The sequence below is a fragment of the Drosophila serrata genome, unplaced genomic scaffold (assembly GCF_035046125.1).
Source record: "Drosophila serrata isolate PLE 108 unplaced genomic scaffold, ASM3504612v1 contig_121, whole genome shotgun sequence".
NCBI classification, from domain to species: Eukaryota; Metazoa; Arthropoda; class Insecta; order Diptera; family Drosophilidae; genus Drosophila; species Drosophila serrata.
The window spans coordinates 17501-41402 of record NW_028257019.1 but is presented as its reverse complement, the minus strand read 5'-3'; the positions used below and the strand labels follow the sequence as shown (position 1 = coordinate 41402).

The 23902-nt window shown below is 40.9% G+C and overlaps 1 protein-coding gene, 1 long non-coding RNA gene and 1 pseudogene across 5 annotated transcripts; all 3 read left to right on the top strand.

Annotated features, from left to right (window-relative positions):
• The first annotated feature begins 209 nt into the window (after positions 1-209).
• LOC147644672 (uncharacterized) lies at positions 210-4642 on the top strand (annotated as a pseudogene). The gene is made up of 2 exons (XR_015270164.1): positions 210-241; positions 353-4642. The product of XR_015270164.1 is annotated as an uncharacterized LOC147644672 (transcript).
• A 1097-nt stretch (positions 4643-5739) lies between these two features.
• LOC110189785 (uncharacterized) lies at positions 5740-7146 on the top strand. Of its 3 annotated transcripts, XR_015270163.1 has the most exons (4): positions 5740-6252; positions 6320-6752; positions 6820-6907; positions 6998-7146. It is a non-coding gene; the product is annotated as an uncharacterized LOC110189785 (long non-coding RNA). The 3 variants fall into 3 exon arrangements; XR_002319971.2 differs by having other exon boundaries at positions 5740-6752; XR_002319972.2 differs by having other exon boundaries at positions 5740-6752; positions 6801-6907.
• A 6215-nt stretch (positions 7147-13361) lies between these two features.
• Positions 13362-17084, top strand: LOC147644671 (uncharacterized). The gene has a single exon (XM_086825996.1). It carries the CDS (start codon positions 16062-16064, stop codon positions 17028-17030), a length of 969 nt encoding a protein of 322 aa, XP_086682122.1. The 5' UTR covers positions 13362-16061; the 3' UTR covers positions 17031-17084.
• The last annotated feature ends 6818 nt before the right edge of the window (positions 17085-23902 follow it).

Here is a 23902-nt window from a genome sequence, read left to right as displayed (position 1 = left end):
GCTTATTTTCTTGTTAATTTGTTAATTCAATGAATTTTCTTTAAAAAAGATTTTTTTTTGTTGTTAAGGATTGAGCAAATTCAAATAAATCAATAACTGTGGTTAAACAAGATAACAAAATTAAAATACATAAAGGCTGGCAAAAATCCTCCAGCTGAACCCTCTACGAGGCAGCCGGCAAGGCAATCTGCACCGTATTACCCCGTACAATGGTAATTCAGTGGCACATGCTCTGTCCGGGGTAATGCAGTGTCTAGCTAAGGCTTCGATTCAATTTCTCCCGCCTAAACGCCGAAGGAAATTAATCACTTGCCATGGTTGGAGGTGCCTGTCGACAGGCATAAAACGCAAGTGGGTGGGTCCCCGGAAATAAACCAATTTTTCACAGGATTGGGACAGGAGAGGCAACCGGGGCTGGGAAATCACCCCAAACGTCGGTGGAAGACATGACTGCTACCACCGGCGGGCACGGAGTGGAGCAATCCTCTATGCGTGTCGCCAGCGGTTACACCTCTGATTTGACGGGAGCAGGTCAAGTCAGTTGTATCGCTATTGCCAATATAACGACGAAAAGATAGCTAAGCCGCAAGGGTGCCATTGTCTATACAGACTCGGATCTGGAGAGCGTGAAGCTTTCGAAAGAAGAGAAAGAAAGCCTTCTTCGCTCGTCAGATCCAGGCACCAGTTCCCCGCGCAGGGATGGGCCGAAGCGTTCGAGCGAGGGGAAGAAGGCTAAGGCTCAGTATAAAGCTGCCCTTCGAATCCAGAGCCGGCTCCGGACAAAAGCTGCCGTATCCGAAGAGGAGAACGTAAAGCTCAACTGGCCGAGCAAAGGATCGAGGAGAGCAGGCTGCACTTCACCAAGCTTCCTAGCATGGCATCAACGGCCGATTTCGCCAACAAGGTGGAGGTGATGCTTGTCACCAAGCGGCAACGCTCTGCCTAGAGTGCCATAAAAGACACTCCGGCGAGCAAGCGGAGTCCAACTCGTGTCCAAGGAAGCAGGCCCCCCCTTGAAGGCGAAAACCCAAAAGGAAAAGAAAATCGCGAATGCCAGTGAGGTGACCAAACGACATTTGATAGTGGCAATCATTGACAGGAGCGATGAAAATAGCAAGATGACCGAGGCGCGGTGGAAGACGGTGCATGCGCGGCTCGTTGACTCATTAGTTGCACGGAAGGAGAAAGACCCTGTAGCGCCCATGCCCACATTCAATGGTGTCGAGTGGCTAAATGGGGTCAAAATCCTAAAGTGTATGGATGACACGACGAGAAAGTGGTTGACGCAAACAGTCGGACGGATGGAAGAGATGTGGGACGGGGCCAAGCTGGAGGTGGTGGGCACAAAGCTAATCCCATCCATCACAAAAGCGAAGGTACTGCACATTACGAGCCCGTTACCCAAAGAGGGGGGCCAATGCGCAGTCCTCCAGATTAACAAGGAGGCAGAGGACATCCTGTATCCCAGATACGGGAAGATGGCGTGAGGCATGGGTAGCGTCTACCTGCGCCGCAAAAAGCACCATCCCGGGGATAAGGAGGACCACACCCTGAAGGCAGGCGTGGTGGAGAAGGACCTAGGTCTGGATACCGCCCAGGAACTAACGCTGGATGAGTCCGAAGAGGAGGAAGATGGTGACCTGACGATAGTAGTCAACCCGTCGAGTGAAGTTGAGCCCAGTACCCATGTCCCTAAAGGTGCTGGAGCTCAATCTCCATAAGAGCAAGGTAGCGTCAGCGGAACTCCTAATTGCCATGTAGCAAGGGTCCGACGATGTAGCTCTAGTTCAAGAGTCATGGATTGCCTCTGGCAATACCGTCGCTGGACTAAAATCCTCAAACTACAACGCGTTCCGTACGGAACGTACTCCGTACTCGTACAAAAGGTCTTCAAGCTAACCATATGTCTCATTACAACTCGGACGACCTGACTGTGGTGTTGCTAGAAAGCCAAAAGCAGAGTCTAATGGTAGCTTCCTTCTACATAGCACACATAGGCCAGCTCCACCGGAAGAACTCAGGAGTCTGGTAGATCCCGGCCCAAAGGACCAGCAACTGATCGTGGGTGCAGACTCCAATGCGCGCCACAGCGTATGGGGAAGCCCCGACATAAACGACAGAGGTGAGTCATTTTTAGACATATTTTTTCTCTACCAATTTAGATATAGCAAACGTGGGGAAGGAACACACCTTTGTAGGCCCCACCTCGTCCAACGTGCTAGATATAACACTCGTAGCGGGACAAAGTACCAGTTCAGTCCAAAGGACTACTTGCCGATAAGCCTCACCTCCTTTCTACTCAAAACGCTAGAAAAGCTGCTGGACCTCAGAAACGATGTGGGCAGATCACTGTCAACCAACAAGCATGCATACACAAAAGGGAAATCAGTGGAGAAGGCGCTGCATTCGCTATTAGCCACCTTGAAGAAAACCCCTCTCGGAGTCTTTGTTGACATATCCGGGGTATTCAGTAATGTAAGCGCCTAGGAGCGACCAACATCTATTAAGTTGCCGACGGGTACAATCGGATTGGTGCCCCGCTTCCATGAGAAAGGAGCGCACAGAACCACGCCGCAAGGTGGAGTTATATCGTCTCTCCTATGGAATCTAGTGCTCGACGACCTAATCTGAAAGTTCGAGAGGAACGCCCCAAAGATAACAGTTTATGCTAACGACATAAGCATAATTATTACGGGAGTATGTTCATCGACCTTTAGTTCGATCAGGTAATCAACCCTCGGGGAGATATGTGAGTTTACGGCTAAGGTAGGACTCAGAATCAATGCGGATAAGACGGACCTCATTCTCTTCACTGAGAGATACAAGGTACCGCCATAGATCCTCCCAAAAATAAATACCACCAGGCTGACCCCGAAAACATAAGTCAAATACCTTGGCATTGTACTGGACAGCAAACTGGCTTGGAAACCCAATGTTCTAGAGATGGTGAAAAAGGCCACCATTGCGCTATATGCATCCAAGAAGATACTCAGTAGCACATGGGTGCTTTCTCCCGCTCTGATGCACTGGGTCTATATATCGGTGGTGCGTCCGGCATTGCTATACGGAGTCTTATTGTGGTGCCAAGCCATGAAAAAAAGGACCTACAATAAGCTTATGGAGAGAGCCCAGTGTCTGGCACTGCTCTGCATGTCTCGGGCGCTGAGGTCAACCCCCACAAAAGCTCTAGAGACTATAATTGGAATTGATCCCCTGGATATCCACGCGCAACTGACCGCGGGAAAGGCTGCACAACGCCTAGTAGCGCTCGGAAACATGTCGCCACATGGATTCGGACAAAGCTCAATTGGTCGAACCATGAGCAGTATATCTCACTACATGACGCATAGAAGTTGCCTTGATGTGAAAACATCCACATTCATGTGACCTGAAAGTTGGAAAACGGTTCAGGACCATGCTCGATACCTCAACATATACACTGACGGCTCCAAGAGGGAAGGAGGAGTTGGAGCGGCTATATACTGTACAGACTATGAGACGAGGCTATCGTATAAGCTACCAAGCTAATGCAGCATATTCCATGCGAAAGTCTTTGCCATCAGGCAGGCGACAGAGCTTGCGCAGGAAATAGCCCGTCCATGTGAGGCGGTAAACCTGTTCGTAGACAGTGAGGCGGAGACCAGATCCATTCAATCGTCAGCGGTCAGTTCCAAAAATATACTGGCAAGCAGGGACGTACTAGATATCCTGAGCACGACAATGTCAGTGCGGATTTACTGGGTTCCCAGCCACCAGGGCATAGAGGCAAACGAGATCGTAGACGAACTGGCGAGGGAAGGAGTCGGACTGGCTATCGATAGAACAGAAAACGTCCCAGTCTTTCTAAGAACGCTCCAAGGCGAGTTAGAGAGACTGGCGGGCGTACGAGCAAAAAGCAGGTGAAGAGGAAACTCTGCGACTAGCAAAAGAACTAAAATCATGTGCAAAGAGCGCAATAACAAACTCTGCCACTACGTACTGTAGCTATCCCGAAAAGACTGCAGACTACTAGTCTACTAGTAACTGCTGGAAATGCGATGAATCTGAAGCAACCGAAACCTTGGAGCATCTCATCTATAAGTACCCAGCCCTAACGCAGGCAAGAGTAAAGCACTTAGGTGCCCCAGTACTGGCATCACAAGTACATGCCTCCAAGAGGTCGCCAGGTGAACTACTTGGCTTCGCAAAAACTACCGCGATCCTAAAGGATTTCAACACCGCGTAAGATTCTCCAGGACTATGTGAAAACAACATCCGGATAAATAAGGGCCATACTGGCCTATGATTGGCCCCGTCAGGAGGGCCGTCCTAACCTAACCTAACCTGACCTATAATACTTAAAAAGTACACAAGCTCTCGAAAATATAATATTAAGTTCATATTAATATAATTTTATTTTCTAAATGTTTTCCGATTATCATTTAAAGGAATTTGACGTAGTTTGAAAATCTAAACGTAATATAATTGTGGTGATTTTCTTTTCTTTTTCTTTTTTTGTCATCGAACTTTGTGTAGAAAAAATATCCCGATAGGGAAATACCTCAGCACAGAATTCTACTTTGAACGGATCAGCGTTCGATTTAGGTACTGTATGCCACTCTAGCCACTTTTCTGAACTGGGGACCTTGCATTAGGCCATCCCTGTTCGACATAGTTTTCTATACTGAATTTCTCATCGCATGAAGCAAAGTCGGACTGCGATGTATTGCACTGAAAGCATATGCATTTTAAGTTTTTTGTATGTTTTGAATTTAGCTTGTTTTTACATTTTTAAGCGCTTGAATGCCTTTATATTTTATTTTTTTTCTTTATTTTTATATGTTATACAAAAAAAAAAAAAAATATATATATATATATATATATATATATATATATATAAAATAAATAAATAAATAAATATACATATATATATATATATATATATATATATATATATATATATATGTATATTAAGTGTTTTATTCCAATACTTGATTTAAAACTATATAGTCACAATAATAATATTACAAATAATAACAAAATATAGAGTTCTTAATACATATTGGATAAATCGTTTCTACACCACCATAGAGGTAGACTTTCTGGCGCGTTTTGTTTATTTTCAGAAAAGCATTTAACTAAATTTTATTTTCATATTAAATGTGTCCACAGAATATATAAATATGTATGAATATTATATAATATATTTGAATTATTAGATATATATTAATTATGCTAAATAAAAAAACAAGAAAGGAAGGTATCTTCGGCACGCAAATTATATAACCTTGCAGATAAAACCTTGATGACTAGGAATCAATACAATATAGATGATATATGTATACTTATGTTAAAAACAATGAAGTAATACCTGCTTTCATTTCATTCATATAGACATATTATATTTACAGTTTTGCATTCACAGATTTGCATATTTCCTCAATATCTAACGATCATTTCTATGGGAGCTGTACAAACAAAATTGTAGAATATATAGAATGGACTATAACTTAAATTTGATGAAAATCTGTTGAAAACTGAAAATGTTATACTTTTTAATTGAATTAATTTCTCGATCGTTCCTATGGGAGCTTTATAATATAGTAGACATATTTTCATTAAATTTTACACAATATTAATAGTAATATAAATTGGGGATATATCTTAAATTTTATCAAATTCTGTTTAGAACTGAAAATAATATATATATTTTTTTTAACTTTCCGATCATTCCTATGGCAGCTATATGATATAGTCGTCCGATCCGCCCGTTCCAACATATTTACGAGAGGGAGTATATACGCTCATAAAAATATTTCTCTAGATTTTAGAAAAATATCCCTAAAAAATAATCGCCTTAAACTAGGAAACATTTTCTAGAATTAAGAAAAGGTTTTCATAAATTTAGGGAAAGGCACCATAAAATCAAGACAAGGGCGAATTTTTCCCGATTTTGTTCGTTTAGCTTCTTTCTCAATATACGGGCGAATCGCCCTAGTTTTGCAGGTCATTTTTTCAGATAACCATGTCGAATTAGCCCTAGAACTACAGGTTACAGATTTAAGTTTCAAGGGGAATGCTTGAGAATGAAATAGAAGAAGATATTTTCGTTATTCTTCGGGAGGGCTTTGGGTTTTCAGTTCGTGTAAAGGGTTAGCTTCGGGTTTTTAGTCCGTGTAAACAGATCAAAGAGCGAAGTTGTGTACAAAAGTGAAGCCATGGAGAAATTTTTAAAAAGTTTGAACGGAGACATGTTGCTCAACGTTTTTGAAGGTAAGTTTATTATTATTGTTTACTTAAAGGAATTAATATTGATATATGTAAATGCTTAATCTAATAGAAGATGAAGAACGGAATTTCACAATTAGTCAATTAAGGCCCAACTCGGGACCAACTTCGTGAGGAAATTCCAACGGATCTTATTGGTGTGGCCGTGGAGTTTTATAATCTAAAAAAACTCAGGCGTCCCCTTCAGTACCGAAATTCCTTTTTTGTCCGATTCCTGATGTCATGTTCAAAAAACAAAAACAAATCCGATGGGTTTCGGTAAGAGAACTCCGAAACAAAGAATGCAATGAAAATTCTACCTGTGTTCGGATACTGCCAAACAATTAATTGTTGTTTTCGGAGGGATTCAGAGCAGCGGTCCCGAAATTAGATTGAGATGATGAAAAATATTATTAAACGAAAAAAAAGAATCGATAATCTCGTTGTTGAAATCGATTTGTTCACAGCTCTAATGACAGCTGAAGTATTCACAAGTGTTTTGCAATGTAATTTATTAAATGTTGTTAAAGGATAAGTGACTTATTTGTATTCAGTTAATAAATTCATTTCCAGAATTGCTTTTGAACCTGGACTCTTTTTTAACCTAGACGGTGTGAACGGAAGGCCATTATATATCCAGTATTTGTTCTCTTCTTAATTGGTGTGTATATTTATGGAAAATATTGTCCATTTGATTCTAACATATATATGTATAATCTGTACTTTATGTACATGTGTATGTTAATTATAGATTGACGAGGCAACAGCCGGAAGGAGAGACCCGTAACATACGTTTAGGGCGAATGCAAGAAATTATGCGAAGAAAAATTGTGGTAATCATTAAACAAAGTATAACGTTTTTTAATTAAATAAATAAATAAAAAAAAAATGAATTATAAATTTCCTCATATATCTAATATATAAAATTCTCGTGTCACAGTTTTCGTTGCCATACTCCTCCGAAACGGCTTGACCGATTTTGATGAAATTTTTTGTGCTTATCCGGTATCTATGAGAATCGGCCAACATCTATTTTTCATCCCCCTATTATCTGCGGTGGCGAATATATCTATTTTTTTAGCGTTTCCAAGTGACCCTACTGCTGCGCCATCTACAGGCAGCCAGCTGAATCAAAACATTTCCTGTCAAACATTCAAAACATATTGAAAGAAGAAACTTGAAAAGTTCTGAACCGTTTATGCCCAAATTTTTAGAGAACATGCGTTGAGGTTCCAGCTCGGTTATTGACTACTTTTGATGTTGATAGCTTATCTGCGGCTGCGAATATATCTATTTTTTTAGCGTTTCCCCGTGCCCCTACTACTGCGCCCTCTACAAGCAAATCAAAGCATTTCCTGTCAAACATTAAAATCATATTGAAAGATGAAATTGGAGATACAAATTTTATTTTTTGTTCAGGTTCAGTAAGAAACGAAGTCATGCCACCAAAAAAGTCGAGATTGGGTCGTTGTATTCGCAATACAGAAGCAAAAAGACGTAAGATTACGAATATGACTGACGAAGAACGGGCCTCCTTCCGAGAGACTGAGCGGCAGAGAGCAATGCAAATGCACATAGAGGAATCAGCAGAAAGACGAGCAGATAGGCTTGAGAGAAAACGATTGAGAGTTAGGCAGTCGCGTTCTGCAGCAATCGATTTGATTCACTCGCAAAATAATGATCGCGACAGGGCAAGGGTAACTGAAGCGCGTTTACAGCTTGCAGCAGATCAAACCCTGCAATACAATCGTCTTGCATTCAGATATAATCCAACTGTTGATTATAGCTCGAATCGCAATGTCGTTATTGGCCAGATGCATCAGGTCTGCATATACTGTCAGGCTCTCAAATTCAAAAACGAACCAAAAGGATTGTGTTGCGCTTCCGGGAAAGTGAAATTGCCTCAACTTGAAGCACCACCAGAGCCTCTGCACTCTCTATTCGCTGGATCTACTGCTGAATCGAAGCATTTCCTGTCGAACATTAGGAAATACAACTCTTGCTTTCAAATGACGTCATTTGGTGCGGAAATTATAACTGCGCAATTCATGCCAACTTTTAAAATCAAAGGACAAATCTATCATAAAGCCGGTTCCCTGCTTCCGTTCCAAGACAGCGAACACAAATTTCTTCAAATGTACTTCATTGGTGATGATGGAGATGAAGTAGATGCACGTTATGGAATCAATAAATCGCTGAAGAGGCCAATTATTTCGCAGCTACAGAATCTTTTTCACGAACGGAACAATTTGGTGCGTTTATTCAAAACAGCAATCGATATGATGCCTTCGGATACCCATAAAATTGTCATTCATGCAGACAAAAGGCCTGCTGGAGAACATATCAGGAGATATAATGCTCCAACTATAGACGAAGTGGCAATTGTCATAGTCGGGGATCAGTTTCAACCTCGAGATATTGTTCTCCATCGACGAAACGATCGATTGGTAAACGTCGCAGAAACTCACCGTTGTTACGATGCTTTGCAGTATCCACTAATCTTCTGGGATGGTGCCGATGGATACCATTTCAATGTGACTTATTTCTTATGCGTTCAACCACAATATGCCACAGAGAAACGTGGCAGTCCATTTGGAGAATGGTCAACGTGTCTATTTCACAGAAAAAAATGTGCAAGAAAGAGTCCTGAATCGGCCAGCGACAACTCTGACTGCCTTCTTCACCTTATGCCAGGAAGATGATTTTGCCAGAACCTTGATGTATTCAGAAGTGCCCTCTTAACCATAATATGCCACAGAGAAACGTGGCAGTCCATTTGGAGAATGGTCAACGTGTCTATTTCACAGAAAAAAATGTGCAAGAAAGAGTCCTGAATCGGCCAGCGACAACTCTGACTGCCTTCTTCACCTTATGCCAGGAAGATGATTTTGCCAGAACCTTGATGTATTCAGAAGTGCCCTCTTAACCATAATATGCCACAGAGAAACGTGGCAGGGTACAGCTAGTATACATATACATACATATACATGTACAGGGTGCGGCAAGAAAACTTGCTGATTTTAGAAGGTTATAAAAAAAAAGTAGTTGACTTACCATTCCAAATTTTTTTTATTCTTGTAACACACATGCTGAAGTTTTCATTACACAGTTTTGAAGATTACATCGGACATCAATGCACTGAGATACCCGATTTTCTTCAATCAATATCCCAAGCGGGCGATCTCGCACCCCAACTTTTGTAAACAAAGGGCAGTAGAAGTAAGATTTTTGTCACAATAATTTAGTCTTAAGCTGAGATCATTTGAATAAAGACGTGAAGCGGAATATTCGTTTTATTAATTCAACTTAGCGTTGTCCTTAGTCAACTGACGGGACATTAGTTCGACTCACAAAACAGAAACACTTCACTGGCGCAGTCGGTAGGATACAAAAAGTACCAGAAAAAAAGAACCTCGAGTGAAAAATAAATTAAATTTTATAATTCAGTTCTCGAACAATAATTACGCAAAACGTTTTAAAACACTTCAACTTGGATTATAATTCCAATTCTGTTGTCCAACAAAAAGTGGAAGAACAAAAGAAAAACACAATAAGTCCAACGGCACCTAAAAGTTAATAACAACAAATAAATTTTAAGAAGATTAATTTAAACAAACACTTCAACTTTAAAAAGTGAAATCAAAAATAAACTAAGCGACAACAACCTTGCTGAAGCTCGTCGGCAACTAAAAGACATCATGCCATTTAAGGGTGATCCAGAAACTCTCTACACCTTCGTCAGCAGAGTGGACTATGTAATTTCACTCTACCAAACTAATAATGTGCGACAACAGAGGATTCTTCTTGGAGCCATCGAAAGAAACTTGGACGGACACGTAACACGATCATTGGGCCTTCCGAACATTGAAGGTTGGCCTACCCTTAGATCGAGACTAGTTGCAGAATTTAAACCCCAAACACCGAAGTACAAACTACTGGAGAACTTCAGGGAGACACCTTACAAGGGAAATCTGAGAGCATTCTGCGAAGAAGCAGAAAGACGACGTCAAGTACTATATTCGAAATTGCATCTAGAAGGTAACCAGCCAGATTTTCTTATTTATATTCAGGCGATTAAAGATTTCATTAAAATATTGATCAGAAAATTACCAATACAATTATTCAATTATAGCTTTCTTGGTCACATCGTGACCCCCAATGGTATAAAACCAAACCCCCTTAAAGTTAAAGCCATAGTTCCATATCCAATTCCAACAAAAGTAAAAGAGATCAGAGCTTTCCTTGGATTAACCGGTTATTATCATAAATTTATCCCAAACTACGCAGACATAGCAAAACCAATGACCAAATGTTTAAAAAAAAGGAGCAAAAATAGATACACAAAATATCGACTACATAGAAGCATTCAAAAAACTTAAAACATAATTAGAGAACCAATTCTCCAATTACCCGATTTCGAAAAAAATTCACTTTAACCACAGATGCCAGTAATCAAGCCCTTGGAGCCGTACTTTCTCAAAATGGTCATCCTATATCCTTTATTAGCAGAACACTTAATGAACATGAATTAAATTACAGTGCTTTCATTCAACAATCATTCAACAATATTCGTAACTCCATTACAACAATCCAATATAATGTAATGACACTCGACAAGGCCAAACAAATTTTACTTGATCATTTTATTCATAAAAACATTACCATTCATATTGAAAGCGATGTAGATTTTGAAATCATTCAAAGAGCACACAGAGAAATTATTAATACCCTTACACTAAAGTAATTCGCAGCCTCCACTTATTAAAGAATGTTTGTTCATACGCCGAATTCAAAGAAATTATACTTCAATCACATGAAAAACTTTTACATCCAGGTATACAGAAAATGACTAAATTATTCAAAGAAAATCACTTTTTTCCAAATAGCCAACTATTAATTCAGAATATAATAAATGAATGCAACATATGCAATTTGGCTAAAACAGAACACAGAAATACCAAAATGCCTCTTAAAATCACACCCAACCCTGAACATTGTCGAGACAAATTTGTGGTAGATATTTATTCATCTGAGGGAAAACATTACATTAGTTGCATTGACATTTATTCGAAATTCGCTACACTTGAACATATTAAATCAAAGGATCAGAATCAAAGGATAGAATGCAGGAACGCACTAATGCGCATTTTTAATCAGTTAGGTAAACCCAAATTACTAAAGGCAGACAGAGACGGAGCTTTCACCAGCTTGACTCTAAAGCGATGGCTTGAAGCAGAAGGAATTGAATTACAACTTAACACGGTAAAAACCGGTGTAGCAGACGTCGAAAGACTACATAAGACAATAAATGAAAAAATCCGAATAATCAACTCATCCGATGATGAAGAAGTAAAATTAAGCAAGATAGAGACAATTCTTTACACATACAATCATAAAATAAAACATGACACCACTGGACAAACACCTGCTCAAATATTCTTATACGCTGGACATCCAATATTAAACACTCAAAATATTAAAGAAAGGAAAATAGATAAAATAAATGAAGATCTACAGGAATTTAACATTGACCCTAGATACAGAAAAGTTCCACTTCAAAAGGGAAAATTAGAAAATCCATTTAAAGCAAATAAAAATGTAGAAAAAATAGACGAAGACCATTACAAAATTACCAATCGAAATAGGGAAACCCAATACTACAAAACACAATTTAAGAAACAAAAGAAAACTAATGCCGTTAAACTTCCACAGGAACCTTCTGTACGATGATGTTACTTATTTCACATATCCCTATTAACCACAAAACCATTAACACCATTAAAATAATTCCTTATCCCGACCATAATGGATATCAGTTGACTATTCAGATCAACAATCATATTTTGAATATAAGAATAAAATTTATAATCAAGACAATAAAGAAGTTAATAATGAATGCAATAAAAATATAATTAAGCGTAAAAATCCAATTTGTAATTTTATACTAACTCCTTCAAAGGAAATGATTTAATATGTTAAACCAAATATTATACTTACATGGAATCTAACTGAAACTACAATCGAACAAAATTGTCAAGAATTAAATGGCGATATTAAAATAAATGGAAGCAAAAAGATTAGAATAAAACAATGAAGAGTTAAAATTGGAAATGTTATTTTAAGCGAAAATTCGTTAAGTCCAGAATTTGATTTAACAGCATTGTATTCCCCGATTAATGTAACTAAGATAAAGATAGTAGAACATAATGACGTTTTAAAACTAATTTCAGAAAATAATACCACACTTTACGTAATTATAATATTAGTAGTTATCGTTCTTATTATTTTTGTTGTCCTATCAAAATTGTATACACAAAATCCACTTACCTTTTTATATATGTACAAAATTTAGAAAACAAGCAAAAAATAATCAAGAACCACAACAAGAAATAGAACCGGCACAAAACCAGTTGCCTGCATTGTACCCTGAAATGCCAGCCCAAACATAGGCAACCCTTTTAAGGGGAGGGAAGTGACATATTCACAAATTCCGTTATGTTCCAAGAAATATGAATCTGCAGCGTAGGCGATCCCACGCTGAACCCATGTAAGCAATCCACATCCGGAGCAAGCAATGCTCCTTCTCAATAACATAAATAATTCTTCAATCAATATCCCAAGCGGGCGATCTCGCTCCCCAACTTTTGTAAACAAAGGGCAGTAGAAGTAAGATTTTTGTCACAATAATTTAGTCTTAAGCTGAGATCATTTGAATAAAGACGTGAAGCGGAATATTCGTTTTATTAATTCAACTTAGCGTTGTCCTTAGTCAACTGACGGGTCATTAGTTCGACTCACAAAACAGGAACACTTCACTATATATCTATAAATGTATGTATGTATGTACGTGTTGGTGCATGATTGCATCATCTTTTTTGACACTTGGAACCCTACCCTGCAGTACCTGTCATCAGTAATTCATCAACGTTTCATCAGCAGTCAAGGACATGCCCATGTTAAATAAATCAACAGTTTGTATGGCCTGTCATCAGTAATTCATCAACGTTTCATCAACAGCACCCCATTGACCGTTGATGAATTACTGATGACAGGCCAAACAAAATGTTGATTTATTTAACATGGGCACGACGACTGCCGTCTAGACTACCGCCGTAACTGTATCGTGGGCAGAGCGTCGTAGTAGAAGTCGCAGTCGGCAGAGGGTCGACTCGGTAGAAGTCGCAGTCGGCAGAGCGTCGCCTTGGTAGAAGTCGCAGTCGGCGCGTTGATGACCAGTGTTGCCAGGTTAGCTTATTATAAGCTAGTTCTAGCATATTTGAAACTAGAAAAGCTTGAAAAATTTCCATCTAGCTTATAGCTTGAATTATAGCTTATTTTAAAATTCATCTAGCATATCTAAGCTTTTTATGTATTTTTGATATCCACGGAATGTTTTGTACGAAAAATATGCTTTATGGCATGAAAATATCTGAGTTTGTTCTTTTTTTGCCGATGGTTGTGTTCATTTCATGTGATCGTGAACTTATTTCTAATCGAGTGTCATCGGAGATCGATTTGTTGGCTGAAGTGTTACCACCAATAATTTTGTTGTGTTGTGAAGATAAGTAAAGCGTGTCCTCAAAATGCCGAAAGTTATATACAAACAGATTTTTCGGGATGCTTGGCTCCAAAACAAGGAATTCAAGGCGTGGTTACGCAAAGTGCCAGGAGAAGGAACCAAAGCATATTGTTGCTACTGTAAGTCGACAATATCAGCCAAAATCTTTGAAATCAGGCAGCATCGGCATCGAAAAACACACTTTAGTAATGGGATCAGTTGCTGAATCGCAAAAAATAAATTTTCCGGCTAAGTGTTGCAAGACTCCGGATCAGGAAGCAGCACTTTGTTTGTTCATTGCCGAACACTCGGCAATATTGCCAGTGGACCATTTGTCGCGGTTGTGCACAACTAAATTTAAAGAATGTAGTGCAGCCGCTCAAATTCAACTGGGGCGTACGAAATGCACGCAAATAACCAACAATGTGTAAGCTGTGCACTTTATGGAGGACTTGCACGTCGACATCGGAGATTCAAAATTTAGCTTATTGCTGGATGAGTCCACGGATATCAGTGTGACAAAATTACTTTACATATTATATTTTCAGCTTTACATTCACAGATTTTCATTTTTCTTCTACATCAAACGATCGTTTGTATGGCACCTATATGATATATGTATATACCTATATGATATAGTTGTCCGATTTTCATGACATTTGACACAAAATTTGAGACTAATATAAAATGGCTATACCTCAAATTTGATGAAAATCTGAAAAAGTGATCATTTTTAATTGTAATAATTTCTCGATCGTTCCTATGGGAGCTATATGATATTGTAGTCCGATTTTCATAAAATTTTACAAAATATTGTAGAATATAATAAAATGGCTATATTTTAAATTTTAACCAATTCTGTTGAAAACTGAAAATGTTAAAAAATTTTTTGTAAAAATGTTCTAATCATTCCTATGGCAGCTATATGATATAGTCGTCCGATCCTGCCCGTTCCGACATATATACGAGTGAGACTATATAGAAGGCTAACTACAAAGTTTCATTCAGATAGCTTCAAAACTGAGAGACTAGTTTGCGTAGAAACGGACAGACGGACATGGCTAGATCGACTCGGCGGTTGATCCTGATCAAGAATATATATACTTTATATGGTCGGAGGTGCCTCCTTCACTGTGTTGCAAACTTCCGACTGAAATTATAATACCCTGCAGGGGTATAAAAAAAAGTATGAGTGCATTAATAATGATCAGGTATATACATACATATGTACGTGCACACCAAATTTGTAAATCGTGTTTGTCCAATGCGTTCAAAAGGATTTAAAATCTAATCCCTGTGTTTGTTATAAATGGTAGCTAGTAGACTCATTGTTGTTGTTTGTTTATTAACTTCTGTACTGTTTGATATAAAATGTATTGGTTATACTGAATGAATACCTTAATTCTTTCAGAGTCGTCCTAAAATACCCAGAGTATGGGATACAAGGTGGCTTTCTATTGAGCCTGCAGTATCCAGAATTGCACATCAGTGGTCTGAACTAAAGTTACACTTTGCTTCAGCAGCTTCTGAAGAAAAATGCCACAAGGCAAAAATATTACATAATCTTTATTGCGATGAAGTAAATTTGCTTTATTTGCTTTTTTAAAGCCGGGCCGTCAGCCGATAGGGTGCACAGGGGGATCAACGGATGACTGTGTCATCTGCCGTAACTGTGTACACCATCGGTAGTGCGACTATACTCTCCAAGCGAGGGCGGCTGGAAGCAGGTCCCCAGTCGAGGCTCGACCGGGGATGCTGACCAATTGTAGTCGGGCGGACTTAGGCAGTCTTTAAGTAGCCTCCCCTCAAGTCAGGTGTGTGATGCGACCCGTGCACACTGGCTTCCAGGTTCGCAGCTGAGGGGTAATTCCAAGCTGTGTCTGCACGGAGCCTTCCCAGGGCCAGGCAACCCTGGGTCGTAAGTGGCCTTGCCGCAGTTTTGGGGCGAAGCTGCGGTCGACCTTCTTCAAAGCCCCAAACCCCCTCTGGCCCGCTGCGCTTGCCAGGTCGAGCAAAGCGGGCGATCATGCTATGAAATGACTTCTACAAACCGAGCTTCGGAACTCCCGGGAGAGGATAAACCCCAAAAACTGTCAACGAAGGACGAGAGTTGCAGAGGCCGAGACTGGTCGCTGCATCTCAAATTGCATCGGAGACCGACGGAGAAGAGTCGCAATCCGAGGGGAGAGCGAGTAGCACTCCCCAATCGAAACACACAGGTGGGGCTCAGCTGAGCACCACCTCAGAGATAGCAAAAATGTCTCACCATCAGAGACGAGCGAGGGTCAACAGAGCCCGCTTCGTTCTCGGCAAGATAGCCAAGAACGAGGCTGAGGGCAAAACAGACCCTCGGGATGCCGAGGACAAGGCCAAATTCCTTGCGGAGATCGCGGAATTTGAGCAGTACAAAGCGGCAAACCCGGCGGCGTTCCAGCCCTCGAAGGCAAAGCGAATTCGCTCACAGGAAGTGAGTGAAAGCGCACCTAAGAGAGCGAAGGACCCACAGGGTAAGCCGCGAGCGACGAACTTTGTCAGCCAGGCAAAGAAGTTTAGCGAGGTGGCCAGAGACAGTCTGGCTATGGCACTGGTGGACGAGCTCCATGACGACGGTCGCCTGCTGTCGGAGAAGTGGGAGGAGATCGAGGCCAAATTGGCCGACATGGTGACCGACAGGTTGGTTAGCATGCCGACCGGCCCCATCCCCTCCTTCGACTCCTCAGACGTGGTCAGAGGGCACCGGGTCATCAGGTGCGACGATGGGTTCTCCCGAAGCTTCCTGGCGGAGTGTGTGGCTAAGATCAGCGACACATGGACTGGCCTTAAGATTAGGCTAGTCCACGCCAGGGAGATCCCAAGGAGACCCAGAGCTCGCATCTGGTTACCAAAGGGCCAAACTGACCATGCTAGGGTGATCGCCTGTCTGAAGGCTCAGAACCCAGACATACATACGGAGGACTGGACCATCCTCAGAGCAGAGCAGGAGATGAAGGCGAGTCAGCCTTTCCTCCTGCTGATCAACCAGCGCTGTCTGCCCCAGCTGGAGGCAACGGACCACAAGGTCAGGTACGGCATCAGGAAGGCCAAGATTAAGGTCTTCCTGGCCGAGCCGGACGAGATTCTGGAGGAGGTCGATGACACCAACAAATTGTTGGACGACATGGTCATCGACGACAAATCTCCAGACGCCACCCCCACCAACATCGATGTCGAGAATCGTGCAGATTAACCTGAAGCGCAGCTCGCACGCTTCAGCTAATCTCACGATCCTTCTAAGGGAGAGGGATATCGACATCGGCCTGATACAGGAGCCTTGGACCAGGGACGGGCAAGTCGCTGGTTTGAGAATCCAAGGATACACACTACTGTGCACAAACTCGAATGGTAGGTCGAGAGCTTGCATTGTAATTAAGAATCACTTTAATGCTTTTCTCTGTCCCAATCTCAGCACACCTGACCTAGCAGTGGCCAGATTCGTGGCGGCGGATGGGAGCGGAGTCATCATAACATCGGCATACATGGCCCATGACGAGCCGGCCCCGCCTGAGCCGGTAGTCAAGCTGCTGCAATGGGCGGAAGCGAAGAAGACGACCCTGGTGCTCGGGTGTGATGCGAACGCAAGACACACGCTCTGGGGGAGTTCGGAGACCAACGAAAGAGGTGAGTCACTCTTTGACAATATTATCTGTAGAAACGTAACAATATGTAACAAGGGCAATACGCCGACCTTCATCTTTCCGAGTACGGAAAATTTTCAAGGTTGGGAAGAGGTGTTAGACCTCACATTACATATAGAGCAGAACAATTACAGGGTCGAGAACTGGAGGGTATCGACAGAACACTCCTTCTCAGACCATAGGTACATTTTCTTTGAATTAACGACACCAGTTAAGAAACAGGTGCCAAGAAGGAACCCCCGTAGGACGGATTGGAACAATTTCAGCGAAATTGTCCGATCAAAAGTAAACGGCAGGAGGATCAAGACTATATCCACTGCAAAGGCACTCGACAAAGAGGTCGAGGGCCTAACTAATATTCTGAACAACGCCTTCAAAGAGACTTGTAAGCTAACATTCTCGAAGAAGCAATACCCACCGTGGTGGACAAAGGAATTGAGCGAGCTCAGAAAGAGCGCGAGAAAGTCCTTTAACCACAGCTATGTAACCCGGGATTGGGGAACATACAAAGAGGCACAAAAAATTTACAAGAAGGCAGTATACAAGGCCAAGAAAGAGTCCTGGCAAAACTACTGCGAGTCACTGGAAGGCATAAAGGACACGGCGAGAGTAAGCAAAATCCTCGCCAAGGGGCACACAAGCCCTACCCTGATCAACAGAGCAGACGGCTCTGCTACGACGACAATCGAGGAGTCACTAGAGCTACTAGTTGACACCCACTTCCCAGGAAGCCTCAGAGTGAACTCGGAACCCGAGGAGGGAACGAGCTCTCAAATGGATACACCTACGAAAGACATCATTACCACTGAGCGAATCCAGTGGGCAATAGATTCTTTCGATAAGTATAAAAGCCCGGGCCCAGACGGCTTAATACCGGCAATGCTACAATCAGCTAAGGACAGTATTTGCAAATGGCTAAAAGCCATTTATGAAGCTTGTTTAAGACTGACGCACGTCCCACTGCTGTGGAGAGAGGCTAAAGTCATTTTCATACCGAAACCGGGCAGAAGGGGGCATATCCTAGCAAAGGATTATAGACCGATAAGTCTTACCTCCTTCGCCCTGAAGACACTAGAGAGACTCCTGGACGTCCACATCCGAGAATCTCTAGAAGGACATCGACTTTCGGATGCGCAGCATGCGTACCGCAGAGGAAAATCAACGGAAACAGCGCTACACGAAGTTGTTCATCATGTCGAGAAGACACTACAACACAAACAATACACGATGGCAGCCTTCCTAGACATCGAAGGCGCGTTCAATAACGTGAACCCCGACTCTATCCTGGACTCCCTCAACTTGCTAGGTATTGAGAGAGGCATCAGAGAGTGGATCGGAGTCATGCTAAAGAGCAGGACGATCACAGCCGAACTGAGTGGCACTCACCTCACGCGGACTGTGAAGAGAGGCACACCTCAGGGCGGGGTACTATCGCCCCTACTCTGGCTCACAAATATGAACGCCATATTGACAGATCTCAATACGGGTGGAGTCAAAGCAGTTGCATACGCGGACGACGTAGTACTGCTAGTTTCAGGACCATACCCTGACGTTATTAGCGAAATAATGACGGGTGCGCTAGGTCGATTAAACAAATGGGCAAAAACCTGCGGACTAGGTATCAACCCCACAAAAACGGAACTTATGCTCTTCACGCGAAGAACTAAGATACCACCCTTCAACATGCCCAGTATCAACGGCATGGAGCTAAAACTTTCGGAGCGAGCGAAGTATCTAGGAGTTATTCTGGATAAAAAGCTCTTATGGAAGGATAACATTGCAGAAAGAGTAAGGAAAGCAAGCATCGCATTCTACTCCTGCAGGAAAATGTTTGGGAACAAATGGGGACTGCACCCAAAGATAATTTTATGGCTCTACACTGCAGTGGTACGACCAATTCTTACATACGGAGCCCTAGTATGGTGGCCGGCACTAACTAGGGCTTACAACAGAACGAAGCTGACACGGATGCAACGGGCAGCGAGTGCGGGGGCAGTGGGTGCAATGCGCTCATGCCCTGCGGCTGCCCTCAACGCCATCCTGGATTTAATGCCGATAGAGCTGTTTGTGAAGGACACTGCGGCACAGAGCGCAGTAAGACTGAAGGCGAGCAATTGCTGGAGGGACTACGGCGCCGGGCACGGCAAGATCCTTGGAAACAGTAGCATTAATACAGACGTCAAGACCGACTACATGATCGCGGAAATGAAATTCGGGAATGCATTCTCGACATCATACCCATCAAGGGAAGACTGGAGTAGGGGCAGAGTAGTAGTGGAGAACGAGGTGTCCCTCTACACCGATGGCTCAAAAATGAGCTGCGGCGTAGGGGCTGGGATCTTCGCTGAAAATTGGAGAATTGAACAGGCTTTCAATCTCTCTAACTCAGCGACGGTCTTTCAGGCTGAGTTACTAGCCATAAGGGAAGCAGTCGAACTTTCCTTAAGGCAGGACCTCAGGGGCAAAAGAGTTCGAATCTACTCGGATAGCCAAGCGGCTATAAAATCCCTATCTGCCGTGAAAACGAACTCACGACTAGTGGCAGAATGCAAGAAGGCCCTTAATAGACTTGCCGACAAAAATAAGGTACAAGTAACTTGGGTACCGGGACACAACGAGATCCCAGGAAATGAGAAGGCAGACGAACTAGCCCGTGCAGGCTCGGCAGGGCTAAGCTCTGACTTCGAATTACCGATCTCCCTAAACGCGATCCAGACAAGGATCCATGACCACTTTAGGCAGATAGCTAATAAAGAATGGCAAGGCAAGAGTGATCACAGAAGGTCAAGGGAATGCTGGCCGAGGTACGACGAAAAACGAACCAGGGAACTGCTATCCAACAGCAAACGGGATATCAGCAGGTTCACGGCACTCACCACGGGACATTGGGCGATCGGTTCGCACGCAATGAAGCTGGGACTGCCATACAACGCAATCTGTAGAAGCTGTAAGCAACCTACAGAGCAAGAGACACCGGAACATCTGCTCTGCTTCTGCCCAGCGCTAAACTATATCAGATTTCGCCACTTCGGTGCCTACCAGTTGGAGTCACTGGGAAACATAGGAAAGCTGAAAGTTTCGGCAATTCTAGGTTTCCTGGCTGACTCTGGATGGTACTGATAGTGTATAACAACAACAAACAGAGGGTGTGGAGCAAAAAGGAGCTTAGCTCTAATTGGAGGCACCAGAAATGGGCCTCACCACTGCAACCTACCTTTAAAGCCAATTTTAAGCGATATGCAAAAACTAAACAATATATTCCAAAGCGAACGGTCGGAGTCTTCAATATTGCTGAATGAATTGATAACCACCATAAATTCTCTTAAGGAAAAAATTATACAACCAGATGTTGAAGTAGACCTTTTCAAGGATGAGGAGGATATCCCGAGTAATGATTTATATTTGGGATATGCGTTTGAAAAAAAAATTAAAGAGACGCAGTCTCAACAAAATACTCCTGCTATACGTAAGACCTGCACTAATTTTATTAAAAAATTAATATTGCAACTTCGTAACAGGTATGAATAAACTGCTATTGATTTAATGTATGTATATTATATTTTTGATTTTTTATTTTAGATTGCCGGATAATTTTAAAATATTAACAACTCTTAGCGTATTTTTAGTTGGTAGTATGTTACGAGCCCAAAAAAATGTTTTGGATTTTATTAAAATATTTGAATATGTTAATATATTAAATATTGATGAATTAAAATCACAAATAGATCAAATTCATCACATTAAATGGGAAAATATTAATGATAGCGTACAATTTTGGGCAGAGGTATTGGATAATAAGGATGCTGGAGATAATAAACCATTTAAGTCCCTTGCTTTATTTGCAATTCAAATGCTTTCCTTACCTCGGTCTAATGCCGAAGTGGAACGGGCTTTTAGCCAAGTGAACATCATAAAAACCAAATTGCGCAACAAAATGCATTTAAATACTCTAAATGCAATATTAAGCATAAGGTTTGCTATATTTGTTTAATCAAAATTTTTCAATTTTTAAATACATCTTTTTCACTTCTCAAATATGGATTGCGCAGGAATGGGAAATGTTGCCATACTAGCTTATACGGGCGCTCATCACCTGGCAACACTGTTGATGACAGTGGCCTATTGATGACACGCGGTACTGCAGGGTAACCAAAGACAATATATGTATATTGGGGTAGTCAAAAGTATTTACACAAATTCACAATTATTTTCACCGCCAAACTTATTTTTGTTTTTGTTGACCGATTTCCATGAAATTTATTGCATAAATTAATTTATTCAGAAACAACCAGAAAACGAAAACAAAAGATAACGGTTCATAGGACAATATTAATAGCAAAAGAAAATATGTCTATTTATTTTGGACATAGCTTAATAAACTTAATTCCAACCAATTGAAAGCCTTCATCAACACCTTAGCAAATTTTTTTAACTATTAATAAAGTAAATTATGAGATTGTCACAAAAAAATGATTTAATTTTAATGGTATTAAAATTAAGACGAAAACAAATTATGCGTAAATATTACACTGTAGGTGCATCTATTCTTTTACTTATAGCACTTTTTTATGAACCGTTAACTTTCGAATTCCTTTTTGGCTCGCTTCTGCATAGATCAATCTACGCAATAAAGAAAATTTTAGAGAAACGGTCAACAACAACAAGAATAAGAACTAAAAGAAATTTGGTTATGAAAATAGTCGAAGTGTAAATACTTTTGACTACCTTTGTATATGAAATAAAAAAGAAATTTTAACCAAAATTGTATTTATAAGATTATATTATATATTAATATATGTACTATATGTAAATAGCTATGTGTAAATATCTTTATATAAATATATGTACATGTCGATTCGTGGTCGCGTTCCATTTTCGGGCGGAGTGAGTTTCGACTTTCCTGGCTGACGATTAGAGGTGGAGAGCTATCGATGGCACTATCGACACTATCGATGGTTTGGCGCTATCGCACCGCCATCGATGGCAGCCCTGCACTATCGATAGTTTTGCACGCGGCTTATCACATCACAAAGAAAAAATAAAGATGAAAGTGGAACGCCAAAATATAGTGAAAAGCTAAAGTATAGCTGAAAGTAAAAATCTCCTAATGCTCTTTTTAAAAAAGAATTAGTTTTGTACTTCTTTTCCGCTCGAATACACAGTTCGACGATGTACTTTTTATACAATCCCTAATCAAAAAAATAAATAAATTAATTAATTTTTTATTTTTAAAGAGCTAAAAATATAATAAAGTTTTGTTCGAATTTCATTTTATAGCTTTTTTTACATCTAAAAATTAAAAAGCATAACACTACCGATAGTACTATCGACACTATCGATGGTTTGAGAAAAATAATCAATGGCGACGACTATCGATAGTTCTCCACCTCTACTGACGATCGCTGAAGACTGCCCGATCGTTCTGCCTAAGAACTGCCTTCGAACCACACACGGCGACAGCGACGCGACGCTGCCGCCTCGCTATAACGATGCCTGTGAAAAAGGGAACTAACAGCGCAGTTGTGTCGCGCCACAACGAACTGAGAGGACCAATCAAAGAAGAGAACCAAGGATGCCAAAGTTCCGCGTAAGACAAACTTTCCAGGAACTAGCATTCTGCATACGCTGGTATACGAATGGTATATCCATTTGCCGATACATATGTAATTATTAATGTAGTAAATACAAATAAAGAAAAAATGTGTTTTTCTTCAAGGCCTTTAAATATTAAAAATACACCCCAAAATCTAGAAAATAGATTCTTATGTTATTATTTTAGAAAAATTTTCACATATTTAGGGCAAATCGCCTTAAAAACAAGGACATTTTTCCTACATTTAAGAAAAATTGCCTTAGATTTGAGGAAGTTTTTTTTTCCGATTTTAGGGCAAATTTTTCATAAATTTAGGGCGACTCTCCTTTGGATCCACTTTAGGGCGATTTTCTAAGTCTACGGGAGAAAATTGTACTTTTTGGGGCGATTTCGGGTTAAAATTTCTATGAGTGTAGAAGGCTTATTACAAAGTTGCATTTAGATTGCTTTAAAACTGAGAGACTAGTTTTCGTAGAAACGGACAGACGGACATGGCTAGATAGGATCGGCTGTTGATCCTGATCAAGAATATATGTATATACTTTATATGGTCGGAGGTGCCTCCTTTACTGCGTTGCAAGCTTCTGACGGAAATTATATACCCTGCAAGGGTATAAAAAGATCATGTAAATTCATTATTATGTATTTCAATCATTTTATTTAATTGACTAAGAAATAATTTATTATAACACATAAATTATAAAAATAAAATAAAATAAATGTAAATGTAAAAACATGGAAGGGAGAGCTGCTGGTTCTAGAGCCAACACGAATACATCGGAGGATGCTTAAGAGAGAGCGGCTGGCTCTCGGCGCTCTCTCACTGTTTTT

Excerpts from the sequence above, each read along its gene's own strand:
- LOC147644671 (XM_086825996.1), top strand. The coding sequence starts at position 16,062 with ATGTCTCACCATCAGAGACGAGCGAGGGTCAACAGAGCCCGCTTCGTT.